Below are 17077 nucleotides of genomic sequence, written 5' to 3' on the forward strand. Positions count from 1 at the left end.
GCGACCTGGGACAAATATATACCACCCCCGCTGGGCGCCTCCAAGAGGCAATACTTCCCCTCTCGCAAGCACATAGTCTGAGTGTAGCAAAAGTCTTTTAATAACAGAGAGAAACAATGTGGCATTATGTTGGGGAAACACCACCAACTGGATTCATAACACAACCCATGAGCAAAAACAACCCCACCCCAGGCAAATTGGGGCATGCCCTTTTCCCTTTGGTTCTTGAGTCCAGCAACCCCAAAAGTCCAATGCCCCAAAAGTCTCTGTCCCTGGTCAGGGCAGCCCCAGAGTTCGAAAGTTTATCGGCGGAGCTTTACCTCCCAACCTGGGTGGAAATGGGACGGGGGTAAGAGGCACCTTACGTGATCTGAAGCTGACCGCCCCATAGCTCCATAGCGGCGCTCCGCTCCGCCAGCCGCCCCACAAAACTCCTTTGCGCAGCTGCACTCCGCTCCACCAGCCGCCCCACGAACTCCTTCGCTCAGCTGCGCTCCGCTCCACCAGCCGCCCCACGAACTCCTTCGCTCAGCTGCGCTCCGCTCCGCCAGCCGCCCCACGAACTCCTTCACTCAGCTCCACGGCCCACAAGCAGCTCCTGCCATCCACACACTGCTCCGCGTCGAACTGCTTCACCAGCCGTCCCGCAAACTGCTCCACAATATATCTTCAGGCTCCCCCACTACTTAACACAACACTCAGTGATTTCAGCTCTTAGGTGAATTCAGCTTATAGTAGGGGAGCCCCAGTGCTGGTGCACTGTCAGCCCAAAGTGAGCTCAGCAGCCTATAACTAGACTTCTAATGAAATCAAAATTAGCTCTGATATTCCACAGTGGAGAGAGGAGGAAGTACAATCAGCATGTAAGGCCCTCACCAAGGGGCCCATGCCACCAAGTATTAATACTTGTCCCCAGCCTCTCTCCATTCACACAGTTTTGGAACCCATGACCCTTGCCTAGCGAGTGCTACTTAGATGATGGTGAATCCCTCCATCGTAACAAAAGGCCACGTACAGTTCCAAGCACAGTTCCCATAATCAGGGTAATAACAATTTATTCTTCCTGCCCCAATAACAGAGACACTGGGGATCCCACAGCGGCCAAAGTGACCATTTGGGCAGCTATGGTCTCATTCTAGGCGTGGTGGGTGTGCCTATGCAAATGAGATCTGCCCCTGAAGTTCTTTTCCACAACTTGCTACACCTCACCACCAGATGTCAGGGTGGAGCTCATCCTGACACTGCTTACATATATATATATATATAGTTTTCAACTGGTAATTTGAAGAGAAGTAGTGTGAAGGCCTTATAAGAGATCAAAGGGGTGGTGTCTCCTCAGCAGTAATTTTTGAAAATACCTATCATTTGGTGGAATCTGGTTTGTTCCAAAGAATACATGAAAGAAAAAAGAAGAGAACAATAGCTAGGTCGGCAGCCCTGGGGTTAAATCATCACTGACAGAATGGATTTCGCATTAACCATCAGAGGCATCAAAATTATCTCAAGCTTGCCTTCATTTTGGCAGAATTTTAAGAAGGGGCTTGTGGATCTTTGGCCAGCCCATCTGTGCAGTTGCTCTATATATTTTTCTACTTCATTTCTTTTCCATTTTATCCTTCAGTCATTACTTCCAACCATAACCCCTGCTAGCAATGTCAGGTGAACAGACACCATTGTGATGAGCATGAATGCCATTATATGTAAATATGGCATTTGTGTATATAAAATGAGAGCGAAACTAAGTAAAATCAGACTTGGTCAGGAACTGGATTGGAGATCTTTAGAGGAAAGAACAGAAGGAATTGCTGACTGTGATACAGTTGGAAACCCTCTTCCCCCTCAGTCAGTACATGACTGGAGCCTTGGCATTGCTTTGGGACCACTGCACTCTCCTGGATGTCTTTTCCTTCAAATGAGATGTAAAACAGAGATCCTGACCAGGTGTAGTCATTTAATATATCCAATAGCATTTTTATAAGTGTGTTTCTCATTAATCCCATTGTCCTGGCTGAATCCCAATATGGACAACTCTGTTGTGTATAATTCTGCTGTAATTTACCTTTGTAATTTAGATATTTTGTTTTGTTTACTATTTAAGTAGGTTAGGGATTCTCCCCTTCCCTTTCCTTTGGAAAAAATGTTCTATAATGGTCATGCCTGAAGGCAGCTGCTGTGTTCCACCGAATGATTCCTATCTATCTATCTATCTATCTATCTATCTATCTATCTATCTATCTATCTATCTATATTAGTCTGTAAACTCATTTGGGATTTTTCTGTACAGAAACTTCTGAATAAATGTAGAGTATTAATAATGTGTTACTGAACAAACATTTAGGTTGTGCTACATTTTGACTTCAAGTAATAGTGCTTATTACAAGAAAAAAAGTCAGTCCTTTACATAAATTATCCCCTAAGGATGTGGCACATTATATGAATTTGCACTAAGAATGCTATAAATCATCAGCAAAAGCATTGGAAGAACCTTCCAGGACTGTGAAGGTGTGGGCTATCTAATAATTATCAGGTGATGGCACAATATTGTAGTTCCTAACTGTTAGATGGCTTATGCTGTAAAGTATTACAAGGTGTTGCTGCGGTACAGAGTGTGATGATCATACCAAAATAGTGGTAATTGGGAATTTGTGTTGCTTTTTGAAATCAAAATGCTGATGAATTTTTCAAAAGAATTAGATATTGGTTCTCTGGAGATGATTCTCTAATACCATGTACATATAATGTCACCACATAAATATATAATAAAAATGTTGAGGTAAAATAATTAAAGTATTTAAGAAAGTTAAATTGTAAGATGCTTGGGGCAAAGACTGTCTCTTTGTGTTGTCTACAGAAGTGAGCATAGTGCTGGTGCTTAACAAGTAAGAATACAGTGGTCACAATTTTGTACCTAACCAAGAGACTGTGTACTTGGGAGGTTTTTTCCACCCCCCTGCTCTATTGGGATTCGATACTTCTGAACTCCTTTATGCTTTGAATTTGTCAATCAAGCATCCAGTTGACAGGTACTACACACATTACACAATGTTGTTCGACTTCAGTCCTGATCTGCAGCCTCACTGCTGTTTAACTACCATGCCTCCTGAACAAAGATATTTAACCATGATAAACTGCATAGTGGTGTTACATGAAAGGACAAAAATTTGAGAAAGTGGGTTAGGAGAATCAAGTTAACTTAATCTGTGACCTGGGCTCAGTTTGAGTTCAGATCTCCAGAAGAAGGTGCTACCTTGCCTTTTTAAACAAATTTAGACATATTTGTTTTTCATCTGTATGTGTATACACATACATAGATAATTTTCATATGTCTATCTCTTCTCTCATATTATGACATAGGAGTCATGGCCAGATGGTACTATGGTGCCACTAGCTGGAAGCAAGGCGGAAAACCTGAGACCCTGCCCCTGTAGGATATAAGCCTCTGCCAGACATGATCGCTTTAGTTTGCTTTGCCCCCTTTGGAATAATCACCGGAGTTTGTTCTTTCTCCCTCCTTCTGCCTCTCTTCCTCCCCCTTTATTTCTCTATAATGAAGGGGGGAAATAGAGAAGAAAAAGAATACTGCCAGTCACTTCCCTTCCTATTCCTGATCTCCCAAAGCAACCCTACAGCAATCAGGCCAGGACCACCCCCCAACTGCTGTGGAACACTAGCTCCACCACTGTGGAAAGCCATCTGCTGATGTTTCATCGGATGCTTGTGTTAGGGTTGTATTTTCTCAGGGGTACTCAGTAGAGTTCAGTCCAAGATTGAAACCTTCCTGGTTCCTCTCAAGCCTCTGTCAGAGATTAAGCGTCTGCTCTTACAAAGGGGTGGTTCTTGGTCTGTTGTACAGACCTGAAAGATGCCTGTTTACATATCTGCATTCTATATGACAACTGGTGCTTCCTTCATGACACCCACAGGAAGACCCATTATCAATTCATTACCTTTCCAGTTGGCCTGTCTTCCCTTCTCCCCCCTCCCACCGGGTGTATATGTGAAGATCCTAGTGATGCTGATCTCCAGTCTTTGTCATGATTGGACGTTTGTACCCTTATCCTTGTTTGAGCTCTTTCAATTTCTTGCCTTAAGGAGTTTCAGCAGAGTTATCTTTTCCAGCACCCCCATTTTGGTCTGATCCTGAACTCTCTGCTATGAAAAGCTTTCATTTCCCTAGACAGACTCTTGTTGAGCACTTTGTCGACTGTCAGGGCCTCCTCCCTGGTTCTTCCCAGTAGCAACCTTCAGTTATTGGGCTGCTACTTAGCCTGTGTGGACTTAAGTCCAGATCCACAAAAGTGTTTAGGCTCCTCACTGCCATTGAAATCAGTGAAAGTTAGAGCCTAAACCCCTTTGTGGATCTGGGCCTTAGTCCCTTGGGTTTGGCTCATTTTGGATTCTGGTAGTTCTGTGGTGGCCCTGGCACCCCTGGTTCTCACACCTGATGAGTGACAGAAATCTAATCCCCATCCCTTTTATAACTAGGGTCCCCTTATTGATTTGAGTTATGAAACTTCTCTCTTCCTCTCAGGTGCTTGCAGAGAACTTGAATCTTCTCTCAGGGGCCAGTGCACTGCTCCCACCTGCCCCATACACAAATGATTATGTGGCTACTGAATGGAGTTGCTTCCTAAGGGATGATTTCTTTAGCATAGTGGCAGACTGCTTGGTTAGCAGCAGAAAATGTCTACCTCATGTAATCTTAGGATTTATTGGATCTTTTCAGCCTGGTTGAGTCAGGGAACATCTCTGCCCTATTATGCTCATTCTGGCATGTTTTGGATTTTCTAATGTCAGGCTTCAGCAAAGGTATCAGCATCAGTGCTCTCCATTTGCATGCCTCTGTTACAGCTGCTATTCAAGGCCTTATTGAGAACAGGGACATTGCTCCACATCCCTAAATTGAGAAGTTTTTCCCCATTATCTCTACAAAGTGATGGTTCATCCAGTCAGTCCTCAGCAGCACCTAGACTTTGCCTTGCAGGTCCCTTTTGGGCAGGCTCCTTCAGCATTTACTTTCTTTTAAGGCTGTTTTCCTTATTCTAGTCACCTTTGCCAGGTGAGTGAGTGAATGGAATGATGAGGGAATGTTGTTTTAGTGTGTAGAGCTGTCAAGGTTCCTTCCCCACTCTGAACTCTAGGGTACAGATGTGGGAACCTGCATGAAAACCCCCTAAGCTTATTTTTACCGGCTTAGGTTAAAACTTCCCCAAGGTACAAACTATTTTACCTTTCGTCCTTAGACTTTATTGCTGCCACCACCAAGCGTCTAACAAATATATAACAGGGAAAAAGCCCGCTTGGAAATGTCTTTCCCCCCGAAAATCCTCCCAAACCCTACACCCCTTTTCCTGGGGAAGGCTTGATAAAAGTCCTCACCAATTTGCATAGGTGAACACAGACCCAAACCCTTGGATCTTAAGAACAATGAAAAAGCAATCAGGTTCTTAAAAGAAGAATTTTAATTGAAGACAAAGTAAAAGAATCACCTCTGTAAAATCAGGATGGTAAATACCTTACGGGTAATCAGATTCAAAACATAGAGAATCCCTCTAGGCAAAACCTTAAGTTACAGGAATGTACATTCCATTCAGCACAGCTTATTTTATCAGCCATTTAAACAAAACAGAATCTAACGCATATCTAGCTAGATTACTTACTAAGTTCTAAGACTCCATTCCTTTTCTGTTCCTGGCAAAAGCATCACACAGACAGAGAGAACCTTTGTTTCTCCCCCCCTCCAGCTTTGAAAGTATTTTGTCTCCTCATTGGTCATTTTGGTCAGGTGCCAGCAAGGTTATCCTAGCTTCTTAACCCTTTACAGGTGAAGGGGTTTTTCCTCTGGCCAGGAGGGATTTTAAAGGTGTTTACCCTTCCCTTTATATTTATGACAAGAGCGGGGTACTCTGAGTCAGTACGCACCTGGATTCTATTATCAGCTCTGCTCATGACTTTTTGTATTCTTGGGAAAGTCACTTAATTTCTCTGTACTTTGGTTTACACATCTGTAAAATGAGTATAACAATGCTTACTTCACAAAAGCATAATGATATTTAATTAACAAATGTTTATAAAGCACTAGGAGGTTAACAAACAAATGTTGTTAATTTGGGCTCAATGGGTAGTGATCAATGGCTCCATGTCTAGTTGGCAGCCGGTATCAAGTGGAGTGCCCCCAGGGTCAGTCCTCGGGCTGGTTTTATTCAATACCTTCATAAATGATCTGGAGGATGGTGTGGATTGCACCCTCAGCAAGTTTGCAGATGACACTAAACTGGGAGGAGAGGTAGATATGCTGGAGGGTAGGGATAGGATACAGAGGGCCCTAGACAAATTAGAGGATTGGGCCAAAAGAAATCTGATGAGGTTCAACAAGGACAAGTGCAGAGTCCTGCACTTAGGACGGAAGAATCCCATGCACCGCTACAGACTAGGGACCAAATGGCTCGGCAGCAGTTCTGCAAAAAAGGACCTAGGGGTTACAGTGGACGAAAAGCTGAATATGAGTCAACAGTGTGCCCTTGTTGCCAAGAAGGCCATTGGCATTTTGGGACGTATAAGTAGGGGCATTGCCAGCAGATCGAGGGACGTGATCGTTCTCCTTTATTCGACAATGGTGAGGCCTCATCTGGAGTACTGTGTCTAGTTTTGGGCCCCACATTACAAGAAGGATGTGGAAAAATTGGAAAGAGTCCAGCGGAGGGCAACAAAAATGATTAGGGGACTGGAACACATGACTTATGAGGAGAGGCTGAGGGAACTGGGATTGTTTAGTCTGCAGAAGAGAAGAATGAGGGGGGATTTGATAGCTGCTTTCAACTACCTGAAAGGGGGTTCCAAAGAGGATGGATCTAGACTGTTCTCAGTGGTAGCTGATGACAGAACAAGGAGTAATGGTCTCAAGTTGCAGTGGGGGAGGTTTAGGTTGGATATTAGGAAAAACTTTTTCACTAGGAGGGTGGTGAAACACTGGAATGCGTTACCTAGGGAGGTGGTGGAATCTCCTTCCTTAGATATTTTTATGGTCAGGCTTGACAAAGCCCTGGCTGGGATGATTTAGTTGGGGATTGGTCCTGCTTTAAGCAGCGGGTTGGACTAGATGACCTCCTGAGGTCCCTTCCAACCCTGATATTCTATGATTCTATGAAAAGATGTGATCTACTTCAGTATAGTTTATATGCAAGCTTTGTTGGAGTGGTGGTGTTATTTGAGGCCTTCACTCTTTTGGTTATGATTAGATTTAATAATAAAATTAACACTGTGCATGTGTAGTACAGACTTTTAAAATCATATTTAACTTCATTTCAAAGTCAAACTTCTTCAAGTGATGTATTCCTCATTCAGAATCACAGGGAGTATAAGCATAGATGTTTGGATGAAAAATATTATAGAAGTGTGGAGTATTTATTATTCATTACTGGTGACAAGCTAACCTGAAAAAAATCAGAATTTTGGAATCTGTTGATGCTTCTTTAAATTTAGGCATCCATCCCTTCCCAACCCTATAAAGTATTCTGGAGGAGATAGTGCTGAAGCATTCTATTCTTTTCCAGTGTCTTCAGAAGGGATGGAGGGAGGAAAGGTGAACCTATTGTTTGCTTCATTCTTTCTGGATTTTCACATGACTACCAGCTGATACCCTTCCCCTCTGACCTCTTTTGGGGGAGTCAGTCTGCGTATTTACCAACCCTCATGGCAGATAGTTTAAGGTCATGTTACCAGCCCAACCATTGGCAGAATAAAAATGCTTCCTTTTGTTTAATATTTTGTTTCACAACCTGGATGACTGTACATCAGACCATTTTAACTGAGCAGCAGGTTACTAATTATTTGGGTAATAATTTCGTAGATGCAATGTAGTGTTTCATGCATAATTATTATTAATTTTGTATTCATTGTCAGGAGAGCAATCTGACCATTCAAATAATTTGTTAAAGAGTTTTTGGATTGTGTAAATAACTGAAAACTATTTGTGTGAATGGAGCCCTCCCGTCCACCACACACACAGTTTTTCTCACAAATATTGAAGGAAGTCTTTTGATCTGTCACAAGAAAAATTAAAGCAAGGTAGTAACATGAGAGCTTTGATTTCCTTCAACAATAACTTTTAATTAAATCTTTTGGTAGAATCAGCATGTTTGCTAAGCAGGAAAACAGTATAGAAGGCCTTACAGCAGTGGTGGGCAACCTTCAGCCCGCGAGCCACATGCGGCCCATCAGGGTAATCCGCTCGCAGGCCACAAGAAAGTTTGTTTACATTGACCGTCTGCAGGCATGGCTGTTCGCAACTCCCAGTGGCTGTGGTTTGCCGTTCCCTGCCAATGGGAGCTACAGGCGGCCATGCCTGCAGCCAGTCAATGTAAACAAACTGTCTCATGGCCTGCCAGCAGATTACTCTGATGGGCCGCATGCGGCCTGCGGGCCGCAGGTTGTCCAGCACTGCCTTACAGTTTATATTTAGAAGGAATGTATCTCTTTCCTGCAAAAATCTAATGACATCACCAGTTTTTCTGTAGATTGGGAACGAGTTAACATAGATGCAAGAAATATAGTCCTCCCTTCATGGAGGCATTGCTTACTGCCAACCCTCTTCCTTAGACACACTTTTTTCTGGCTATGTTAGAAGGAGGACAGGAGACTCTGGATGTAGTTTAATTAGGCTACAACTTTTTTCTTAAATGTCTGGGAGTACCCAGCAGATAAAAGTGTATATTGCAGGTAATTCCATGATCATTTTTGATATATACCTGTGGGGCTTCTGTAAAGCCCTCCCCCTTACCTAGCCTGGTCCCCAGCCAACTTGCTGCTGGGGCCTCACCATCCCCACCCCCTCGAATGAGGTTAAGAGGGAAGGCTATGTAGGAGGAAAGGGGTTGGCTCCCTATCGCGTCAATTTTAGGAGTCACAAAGCCTCCCATTTTTGCTCCTTTAAAGAATACCTCCTTTAAATCCTTTACCAATCCATTTTATCAGAGAACTGTATCCCTTCCCTAACTCCAACCAATAAATGTTGCAATGTGAATTAGACTACCAATTTTTTAAAAAAATGCAACAGTTCATATGCCTCTGTTGTTTGAGATATGCTTGCTGAATTTCTGGAACTTTAGATAATTCAGTGCTGTCATCTGCCTATATCCCGTGGCATCCTAAAAATGCTCCACTTGGGTCCTCACGTTTCTGCTGAGCCAGTAAATGTTTTTGAGGAGATGGCCCGGCTGCCCTGTAGTATTATGCATGAGAACAGGTGCTTCAGAAGGTGCTGACATAGCTTTTTGAGGATGGGGAGCTGGTTTACCATCTGGCTCTCTAAAGGAGCAGAAAGTCAGTCCCAGTCCACAACTCTTTCAAAATGCCAGAAGGATGGGGCGGAAAAGGGATTCGAAGGCTGACAGTCCTTTGCCCCACAGATGATTTGATTTGACAAAGGGGGTGACAGAGGGTAAGGGAGTAGTTAGACTCTCTCCCATTTTACTTTAGGAAAGGAGATAAAGAAAAGAGGGCTGCTAATATCAATTTTTCTAAAGTGGCATAAAGAGGGGAAATCTCAAAGAAGATTTTGTAGGAGGAGTTTGCACTATTATTTATTTTCTGTAGTATCCACAGTGTGCTAAGCTGTAAGGAAGATGCAGTCTCTTCTTGCATGCATGCTAAATGTGAAGATTTTAACAAAGCTATTTTTAAATGATCAGGGTACAGAGTATTTTTCATATCCAGACAACTTAAGATTTTACTAACTTTCTGAGGTGAAAAAAAGTTTCTGGGCTAAGACCAAGCTAAAAAAATTATTGTATCAAATTTTAACAGCAACTGAAAATAGGAATTCAGAATAAAAGTATTAATTTAGACTGTGGTGACGCTATAACCCAAATGTACCTGCTACAAGCAGGGTTCACATACCAAAGAGGAGAGTTTGTTGGAGCTGTAGTTCTTGTCATCCTTAAAGATCTATGTGTCTCTGTCATTACAGGCTCTACCTCTAGATAATCAACTATAACGTGAGTAATGCGTCCTGAGTCAGAGGTAACATGCATTGTACTTAGCAAAATTAAACGATGGGGTCTGCCTTCTACTAAAAAGACCTGTCATGATTAGATCACGTTGAAAAAAATTGATGTTGTAAATTATTTTTAAGTTACTTATATTAACCTTAACTTTTAAAAGTGGACAGGTAGGCCTCTTAAGTCATATCATGAGTTAAAATACAATGTGTTAAAACAAACCCAAGCAATCCTATCCAAACAAAACCGGCTCTGAACCCTTCAACAGGATTCAAATAAAGGAGTTTGCTGTAAATGAAATTTTCCTTTCCTTGAATGCTTAACTGAGTACTAAAACTTTGATGTCTTTTTGTTGGTTTTGCTTATTCGTCCTTTTTAAAGAACATGGGATAATCCACAGAATTTAAGATAATAAAATGCACCAAATACAGTGGTCTAAAAACATTGTTGCTTTGTAAATTATTTCTGCTCTTTGGTCAAATCCTACATGTTGACTAGCTGACTTTTATTAATGCATTTTGAAATTCCATACAAAAAGCTAGTATTAATTCAATATTTAGAAATCAGGAAATTCAATGCTGAGTTTGAAAGCTCAAACATAGCTCTGCCACACTGTGCTTATTTTGTAAAATATTGTGTATTTTATATTCTTTTAAATTATTTGTCTCATAATAAAATAAAAACTGGAAATTCTTGCATAACCTTGCATATAGCAACGTTGGGTGTCCAGACTGGGTTTGTTGTTTACCTCAAGATCAACAAAACAAGACACACTGAAACAGAATCAGTTTAGTGTTGTATAGTGGTGAAAATGTAGAAATCAATGTCCCTGAATTTAATTTAGGTGGTAAGTGAATCAACTTGTTAGAAATACATATATGTTCCTCCTCATGCAGCCCACAGAATAATTAGCACTGAAGTGCCTCTTTTTGGTACATGAGTTTGTGTGTGTTAGGGCAATTTGGAAGGAGCTTCTTTATACAGAATTTTGGAGATAACTGTTAACACTTGTGACTCCTTTTCATTTACTTTTCTAATTCTTTTCTTGAGGCAATTAGAAACATATTTTATCTAAGGAATTCAAATTGCTTTACCAAGGAGATGGTACATCATAGATGGGGAAACCGAAAGTACAAAGGCATTATGTCATATGGGCTAGACTTTGCCTCTCCCTGATGTGATTATCTACTGTGGGCGAAGATACCAGGGTCCCAATAATGTCACCAAAATTGATCCATTCAATGTTAATTCACGTGTACTCAGTGGTTTGACTGACAGCTAGTTCTCCTGTCTAATGTGAGGTGACTTGTCTTGCTCACACAGCTCCCCGTGTGAATAAATAAGAATAGCAGTAAACAGCAATTTTGGCAGCAAATCAGCTAGCTTTGCATGAAGTAGCAGGGTAGCTACTTGGAATTTGGGCAGGCCTTGCAAGACACAATCCAACCTCTCTCAACAGCAGGCTCAAAAGAACAAAGCAGTTTTGATGACAAAATGTGTGTACTGTGTCACACAAAGAAAGGCTTGACTACAAGTAGCCAAGTTACCCTCCTATCTTGTTTCCAACCAGAATCCCACTGTTGGCCTACACTAACGTGAGGGTGCCCTGGACTCCTAGGGGTTCTGAAAGTCTGAAGTCTTAAAGGGGGAAATTGGGAATGGCTGGGGGTGATGGTAGCAGGGAGATCTTGAAGAGATCTCCTGGAAGATAAATTTAGTTTATTTGGAAGAGGGCTTTAATCCAGTGCCTTTAGGATAGCTTGCTCTGACATTTTTCAGTTTCAGGCATGCTCCCCCTTCTCTTCCTACTTTTAACCGCCCTCCTCCTCAGCTAAAATAAAATTAACTCTATCATTCAGTTTATATTTATACTTCTGTTTTATTCTGTTTTGCTGGGATCTTATAATGATCATTGGTTTGTTTATGCTTCCCGGCGATCATCAGTGCTGAGTAGCAGTTTCCCTTAATCTGTCCTTGCCGATCTGATAGCTGTCTTGTTCCTCTCAAGAAAGTTATTATTTCCTATTCAAGAGAGATGAAACAGTCTGAGGGCTGACTGGTCCAGAAATGAGATTCTTACGAGGGCATCAATGAAAGCAGAAGGTGGACTTCATTTGAAGATTATAGCTAATTTTTCACTGGAAAGATCTTAGTCAAGTAAGATTGGTTTTGCCCTAGAGAATCTAAATTGGAATGTACAAATCCTAATAATTTTCAGTGTTCTTCTTTAATCCCTGCAACTCTTACACAAAGGTTAGAGAATCTTCTGTTTATTTGAAAGTACTCCAGGAAAGGCAGGACAGTGTTAATCTCCACATAGTTTGAAAATATACATTAAGTAGTTTTTAAAAACCTACGAGCATAACCAAAAAATCAGTTTATATATCTTTCTGCCTGTTATATTTAGAAAGGGGATGGCTTTAAAGCACAAGACATGATTCTCTCATGCGACCTCATTCCAATTTATATGACAAGAATCTTGCATTACTGCCATAACTCTGTAACTTGCACCACGTCATCCTCTTCAAGACTCTTAGTTTTGCTTTATTCTTCACCAGGATTCCTTCACAGAAATCTTTTCAGTTGGTGTACAAGGTTATAGAATTAAAATGAACAGTGGGTTACATGGAGAGAGAGGGTGTTTAACAAGTGAGAATTTTAATTCAGTGTTTCTGACAGCATAAAGGAGAATGAAATTACAGGTATATTCAAGGTGGTAACTTTCCTTGGTCCTTAAAAACACAAAAAATGTTGATTACATCCGTGTGAATCAGAAAGCACCATTATGGACACACAAAGTGGTTTTTCTTAAGATAGTAGTACTGAGAACAAAAAGTTTTAAATTTTATTCTGTAACCTTCTTGTTGCTACATATATTATTAAAGTAAAATGGAGACTATGGCAAGATGGAGAATGTATTCTACAAAACTTGATAAATGAATATGTGTAGTTTTATTCAAAGTACTATAGCAAAATGAGTAGTGGTTTTGGAGTGAAAAACACTGGGAAAGGACATATATGAAGTGAAGGTATATATATAAAATTGCTCCTATGGAATGCCTTCTGGACTCCACCCTGGACTTCTAAGCGTGGCTGGAACTTATATATTTACTTCCACGCTTGGAAGTCCAGGGTGGAGTCCAGAAGGGATTCCATAGGAGCAATTTTGTTAGTGTTCTGCTTCCTTGTTTACATTGATGTACTGTACAAACACATCTTTGGTGGAGAGAAGATGAGAATTTAACATTTCATGCAATGCATTTTGCTATATGAGAAAGGATGACTAGGTTCACTGTAGCACATGAAGAATGATGATGGCAGCCTTCCTGTGCCTCAAGACTATTGACATAGGCACCGTTGCTGACTTAGATTGGCATATTGCATATTCATCAGAGATCAGCAACTCTGAAAATAATTGGTGATTGCAAAAATCAATGTGCGATCTGACATAATGGATGAACAAGCTAAATAATATGTATATTTTGAGCATCTTGCATTGCACTTAATTTCTTGGCAGCATAAATTTGGTTACCAGTTTTGCAGTAAGTCTGAGTTTGTTCTTATGCACCCAAGAGTAAATTCCTTGAAGTGAAAGGGAAACAACATACAGATGTGTTTCACTGCTGTACTAGACTAATGAAGGACAACATCAATGCTCCACTTCTTTATATTTTTCCATCTTATCCTTCCATAAGTAGCAGCATGCTATAGGTAGCATTGTACTATGTGTATTTACTTCATGGATTTGGAAATTTCATATACCAGTTAGAAAATTTTCTTGTAAAAATAACAAAATTAAGAATGTTTTAATCATGATCCTTTAAAGTTAGGAGAAAACATAGTTATTAATGTTTAAAAGGAGAGACAGACTTGAGGGATGTAAAATATGTTAAAACAAATAGCTTTCTAAACACATAGGCTAAGATTTTCAAGTGACTTGTGATTTTGGGTACCTCAACTTTTGGGAGGTCAATCTGAGACACCTTAACAGGGCATGATTTTTTATTTATTTATTTATTTATTTAGAATACACTGAGGGCTTGCTCTCTGAAAATCAGATGCCTTTAAGGTGCCCTATACTAGTGATCTAAAATCTATCATTAGTCACTTTTGAAAAGCTTACTCAACTTGTGTACCATAACAACATTCCTTTTTTCAAAAGCTACATAAAACAAATTATTCCAAAAAATTCTACTAAGGATTTAGAAGAAAAGGACAATTAGTCTTTTCAGACTCATCAAGTGCCATATTTCACAATATTTGCAAAGTACAGTAATATAAATGGGAAAATTTGTTTTTGGACTGATGGACAAGTATAGTAGCTAGATTTCATTAATTAATTTATGGTAATTTAAATTGATGAAATTATTTAGAATAAAATTTCAAAAGCTGTGGTGTTTAAATTAACTAGCCTTTTACATTTATTTTATAGCATTGTAAAGAGTAGAAGCCTTAACTGAACCCTGTTATGCTTGCATCTGCCTGAAGTAGTAATATTTTAATGGTGTTTACAGTAATATTAATAGTATAATAGCATTTTTAAAGAGTAAAGGTATGGCAACATATATTTAGTAGAGTTTACAGTAATTATGAAGCACAAGATGTGTAGTTATATTATGTTACTATGGGTTAGACTATACAAGATAGAGGCTAGGTCCTTTTAACTCTTTAACCTCTAAGGAAATACATCAGTGTTCAGTTATAATTAGTTTAAAAATCACAATGAGATTAAATTGTGTGTTTAGGATGGAGTAGCAGTAGTTTATTCATTCTAATAGCTGAAATGGTACATATCCATTTTAGTGTACCATAATAAGTATTATTTTTAGGTGGCATGTTTTCTAACACTGTAATTTAAATTTTGACAGTTTTACAGAGTTAATCTTCTAAAATATATATATATATACACAAACCTATTATGTTATTATTAAGAAGGGAACATTACCTCTTGAATACTGTACCTCAATTTTATTGTAATGATTTTGCTGGTTACCAGGTGGGGTGGCAGTTGAAAAATTTGGTGAATGCACTACGAGAGGATCCGAGTGGTGTTATCTTAACTTTGAAAAAGCGACCTCAGAGCATGCTTACCTCAGCACCAGCTTTACTGAAAAATATGAGATGGAAGCCCCTTGCTCTGCAGGTAATGAAGCTTAATCATAAGTCATACACCATCATTTTAACTATAGATTATCTCAGTGATGCTTTATTGTGCTTCATCTCAGCAGCATATGGATTTAATCTTGTATGCTTTGAAAACTTGTTTGTGAAATGATATCTCCACAGCTTGTATTCATAGGCTCAGTTGAAATTAATCCATTAATTAGACCTTTTAAAATGAAAAGACAATCCATAAGATCTTTTCTGGTTTGGAAGTATTTAAAAATGATCCCAGATAACTACAGGGTAATTCTTCTAATGTACATGAATTGTTTGAAGGCTCCCATTCATTTTTCTGTGCATAGTTAGGAAGCTGCTAAATTATAGTTTAGATTCTTTTTAAGGTTACATTGCAGCATATTTTATAAATAGAGAAAAAACACGATTTGTTTTCAATTTAGCCAAGTACTTAATCAAGTGCACGACTTTAAGCATGTGCCTAAATATTTTGTTGATCAGGACCTTAGACAAGTGCATGACTTTACTCCACTGAGTAGTCCCATTGAAGTCTGCTCATGTGAGCAAAGGTATGTCTAAATTATTTGTAAGGATCAGTTCCTTAATACTTAAAATATGTGCAGGTCTACAGAAGGTCTAAGTTGACCCTTTATTTCTCTTGTTTTTTAATAAAACTACAGTATGCCAAAAATGGAAATAGTTTAGTCAAAAATTTGGCATTTTACTTTAGTATAAAACATCACTGTGATAGCTTTATTTCCTAATAATTAAATTTTAGGAAGTCCAGAATAATCTATCTCCAGACTGATTAAACCATTTTACCAATTGATGAAAGCTGAAAAATAACAAATTTCCTCTTCACTTCAGTTGGGACATAATCTAGGAAGAAGGAAGAACTTTATTTTCCTTGCATAAAAATTTAATTCTTAAGAGAGATTATTATCCTATTTTAAACATAGTCTAATTTAAAAATTAATACTGTTCATTGGAATAAAAAGTCATAGTGTGAAGGAAAATTAAATATGCAAATGCTACTGCTGATAGCGGCTTTCTTTGCCATTTAAAATGCTAACAGGTTTATAAAAGCAACTAATACCATTCATTGCTTCCTTTCCTCAACCCCACCCCCATGGTTAAATATACCATTGTCTTTCAACTTGAGTAGTTGTTAAAAAGATTAAGTTGTCTTAGCATTTAAAACATGAAGTACTCACTGGAAATGTGGCATTAAGTTTCAACCAATAAATAGCTTATCAGCATCTGAGAATATAACTGAAAATATGTATGCATGATAATGGGCATATGAATGTACTTACTTGAAAGTTGTGATTTTATCAATGCTGACAGTATAACCATGAATGAAAAGTACACATCATTGCTTAAAATGAGACTGTACCTTGTTTCCCCTGTAGTATTTTTTGGTGACATTGTCTGTTCATTTCATTAAATATTTGTTCTGACTCTACTTAAGTGTCTGCCACTAGACTATTTCCACTAAAGATCCCACAGCAGGATTTTATACGGGATACCAGTAGTGGAGACACATGAATATGCAGTTAAATCGAGAGAGGAGACAGGCTACTCCAAAGGGACAGGTTGGGTGGGGAATCAGATAGCAACTAGCTTCCACCCTTTAGGTTTCATACAGCAAGAGAGCATGAGTCTTTAAAGGGCTCAATGAGCCCTCTTACGTGGGAGTGAGACTCCATTAAACTTCCCTGAAGATTCTGATGTCAGGGCAGTGTACATGAGCCACCGGCCTTCCCTTGTTAAGATGCTTGTGCTGCTGTGATGTGTGCATCAGGGACATCATTTGCTATGGGATGAGGAGGCAATTACAGTTTTCATAGTTCCTCACCACTCAGTGCTGCGGTGTCTCCCCCAGGCCTGCGGCAGCCACTGGGGTCAGGCCATTGTCAGCACCGCCTCTCCCCACTAGCTGGATGGGCCAGTGACCTGGG

The 17077-nt window shown here is 39.7% G+C and overlaps 1 protein-coding gene across 3 annotated transcripts in view; it reads left to right on the forward strand.

Annotated features, from left to right (window-relative positions):
* CNKSR2 (connector enhancer of kinase suppressor of Ras 2) overlaps positions 1–17077 on the forward strand; it is a 377815-nt gene that overhangs the window by 202861 nt on the left and 157877 nt on the right. For 2 of the 3 annotated variants that reach the window (XM_084643098.1, XM_084643099.1), the window contains one exon: positions 14995–15141. The exons of the other annotated variant lie outside the window; for it this stretch is intronic. In XM_084643098.1, the coding sequence (XP_084499224.1) occupies positions 14995–15141 (147 nt within the window). The remainder of the gene's footprint in view (positions 1–14994; positions 15142–17077) is intronic. 3 annotated transcript variants of the gene reach the window in all.

The sequence above is a fragment of the Lepidochelys olivacea genome (genome assembly GCF_965140295.1).
Source record: "Lepidochelys olivacea isolate rLepOli2 genome assembly, chromosome: 1".
In the NCBI taxonomy this organism is placed as follows: Eukaryota; Metazoa; Chordata; order Testudines; family Cheloniidae; genus Lepidochelys; species Lepidochelys olivacea.